The 3,440-nt window shown below is 47.6% G+C and overlaps 1 protein-coding gene across 1 annotated transcript; it reads right to left on the reverse strand.

Annotated features, from left to right (window-relative positions):
* Positions 1-477: 477 nt before the first annotated feature.
* On the reverse strand, positions 478-2,511 carry LOC136504523 (NAC transcription factor 29-like). The gene is made up of 3 exons (XM_066499458.1): positions 2,165-2,511; positions 1,733-2,034; positions 478-1,606 (listed from the first exon to the last, which is right to left on the reverse strand). The coding sequence occupies exons 1-3, from the start codon at positions 2,349-2,351 to the stop codon at positions 896-898; spliced, it is 1,200 nt and encodes a 399-aa protein (XP_066355555.1). The 5' UTR covers positions 2,352-2,511; the 3' UTR covers positions 478-895.
* Positions 2,512-3,440: the final 929 nt, after the last annotated feature.

Here is a 3,440-nt window from a genome sequence, read left to right on the forward strand (position 1 = left end):
ATGTACCGAAACAATTTTGAAAACAAAACTTGACAAAAACTGCATACATTTCAAATTTGAGGAAAAATTGACAACATTAATTATATATATTTTAAAAATCTGAAAGTACATGAATAGAAATTACAAACCTCACTCATAATTCTTTTACCAATTCTCTAGATGTTTTCATTTTTTAATTCCTTTATTTCAATTCAAACTAACGATTTTTTTTAAAAAAAAATAGGGGCGAAACGGTCCATTTGGGGTGTGAAAGTAACGTTACATAGTTGAAAAAACATAAACAAAATCGCAATTTGGCTTCACAGTAGGGGCAATAACATCATTTGTCCCTACATTTTTTTGTTGCCGTAGCCCCCATGCAATTTTATCCACACGAACATGTAACACTTAAATAATAAATCTCTTTAAAAATCATTACACACGTATGAAGTAGCTACACGTTGGTCATCAAGCGAGTATATAACTAGCTAGATCTACGTACTAAGTACGGAACCGTCCATCTCTGCAAAAAGGCATCAGCAGGAAGCAACTAGGTATATTCCAAGTCCAGCTCCCTGGAGTATAATATAATATAATCCAGTTCTCTAGCTTTTGTCAGTCTCCAAGTGGATAAGGATTCAAACAACACATGCTGCAAAATATAGCCAGAATATCTACACATCCACAAGGAAGGCTGTGTGGGTCATCGTTCATTCATCGATAGCCACATGAATTCCAGTACACCCCGGCGGCCCTAATTTACAATCTTAATTTTACATGAAAATAATGAAAACAAAGAGGGAATACGTACTCCAATTAATTTGCTCTGATCCAATCCTTCCAATAATCCTTCTCCAGTCTGTCTGTCGTAGATTTCTACAGGAGGTTCTTCAAACCCGTCCCTTCTTCAGCATTTCTACTGCATCCCGATGTGGCTGCTCAGTAGCAGCTGCTGCTGGTTGAAGAACGGATTGCTTAGCAGCAGGCTGCTGTACTGAAATCCTGCACTCGCACTGTCCACAAGCTGCTGCTGATTGCAGTAGCCGCTGCTTGTGGTGCCGAAATGGCCGCCGCTCCTCGAATCACTTGGCAGCTTCAGTTTCTTGCTACTGAAACTGCTGCTGCTGCCATCATCGAAGGACGATTCATCCACGGCCATCACTCTCTTCCTCTTCTTCCCACCGTTGTTATCTGAGCCTATTACTGCGTCTACTGCAGCAGTCGGCAAGTTGTTGTTCATTACGCTGTTGTCTTCGTAGTTATTAGTAAGTGCTTGGTGTGTCGTTTGTGTTGCTGGTGGGTAGATTAGTGGAGGGCTTTGCTGTGGCTCCTCGGCCTCAGCAGGGATGTCCAGGAACATCTGCGAGAACGACGCGTAGTCGATGCTGTTGAGGAGGTCGGTGAGCGAGCACGACTTGCTCATCGTCTGATGATGGAGCTGCTGCTGCTCATGATATTGACCAGCAAGAGTTGTTTCAGTAGAGTCGTTCATGTTGTTGAAGGTGGTGGTGCTGTCGTTGATGAGAAGAGTATCTACTTCCTCCACAGTTGAGCCCTCCTGCTCCTGATCCGACAACTGGAAATCGTTGCTCTTCTTGTGGATCCTGCACAGCACCCAGTCGTCCAGCTGAAACCAAACCAAACACAACATTAGATGCAGGATATTTCAGCAAACATCAGCCGTGGAAGTACGTAGTAGCAGCAAAACCAGTAGTATCATCGATCAGCCGGGCTGAAAAAAAAATCGTCTCACCCTCATGGAGGATCCTGCTCTGCGCTTGGTGGTGCTGCTCTTGTGATCATCGGTGCCCGTCAGGCGGTACTCGTGCATGATCCAGTCCGTCTTGACGCCCTTGGGAGGCCTGCCGCCATAGAAGACGAGCGCCTTCTTGACGCCGATGTTCTGGCTCGTGGACGTGGACAGGATGGCCTTGTCGGTGCCGGTGGCCTTCCAGTATCCCGACCCGGCGGCGCGGTTGGGGCGGACGCCGTTGGGGTACTTGCGGTCCCGGGGGCTGAAGAAGTACCACTCGTTCTCGCCAAACAATGCCTTGGCTGATGAACCACACAAGAAGAAGAAGAAGAAGAAGATTAAACTCATGGAATTTAGAAACTAGCAGCACGTTTTGGCTTCTTGTAATAAGTAAATAAATAAATGTGATTGGCTAGTTAATTAATTAATTACCAGGGAGATCCCAGGGGTTGCACAAGTAGATGTTGACCTCGGCGATGATGGGGACGGGGCACGGCATGGAGGCCGCCTGGTTCATGAGGTAGTGCACGATCAGCTCATCGTCCGTGGGGTGGAACCGGAACCCGGCTGGGAGGTTCAGGTTGCCCACTCTACTGCTACTGCCGCCGCCACTCGGCATGGCCGACGGCGATGTGCTAGCTGTGTTGCCTCTTGCTGGATTATACTGCTCGATCTACCTAGCTAGCTAGCTACCTACCTACCTCTGCAGTAGTTTATCTATCTAGAGCCTAGAGGTTAGAACTAGAAGGGAGAGAGAGAGGCATGAATCTTGAAATTTTTGAGATGGTGGGACTGGGCCTCCGTTTTATAGAAGCCATGGCCTTGTCTTGTTGTAGCTAGCCAAGCCAGCGAGGCGAGGGTGCAGTTTGGTGGACTATGGATTAGGATGACGTACGACGACCAAAGGGCACAACAGTCACTTCGCATATATTTGACAACGTAGTAGTTATCGAGCTGGCTCCACGCAAGGCGCCCACCCGTAAGTGTGCGTGCAACGCTGCAAGGGGGGAAGAACCTGTCTGTCTCTGCGACGCTGGGGGAGATAACGAAAACAACGGGGTGGATGGATGGTGTGATAGGGATGAAGACGATGACGTCCGTCTACGGCGCCCGCCACGTGTCGACCTGCCATGACCGCCAATGATATGCGACACATGCATGCTTTCGGCAGCGTTCGATCGACTGGCATGGCCATGGCCCCATTGCTTTGTTTTCCTGATGAGAGGTTGGTCCATGGGTGGGCCCACCTCTTGGAAACCATGCGCCCCATCAATTCTATAATCACCTTGGTATGAATGTTTTATGCTTGTTTGTACGTGGTACAAAAGTACTAGCAGTATATACTTCCTCTATTCACTACTGGAGGCCGCGGTTGCACTCGGCAAAGGCTTTGCCGAGTATAGCACTCGGCAAAGTTCGCTCGGCAAAATTTTTCTCGGCAAAGGGTCTTTGTCGAGTGCTTTTTATCGGGGCACTCGGCAAAATGAAAAACAATATTGCCGAATGCTTGGGGCGGCACTCGGCAAAATATTTTCGGCCGTTGCGCGCCGGCCGTTAACGGTTATTTTGCTGAGTGCCCGAACTAGCACTCGGCAAAAAAATTTTTTATTTTTTTTAAAAATTACTTTGCCGAGTGCCCCAGCCCAGGCACTCGGCAAAGTTTTTTTTTATTTTTTTTTAAAAAGTACTTTGCCGAGTGCCCCTGTCC

The sequence above is a fragment of the Miscanthus floridulus genome, chromosome 14 (assembly GCF_019320115.1).
Source record: "Miscanthus floridulus cultivar M001 chromosome 14, ASM1932011v1, whole genome shotgun sequence".
Classification (NCBI taxonomy): Eukaryota; Viridiplantae; Streptophyta; class Magnoliopsida; order Poales; family Poaceae; genus Miscanthus; species Miscanthus floridulus.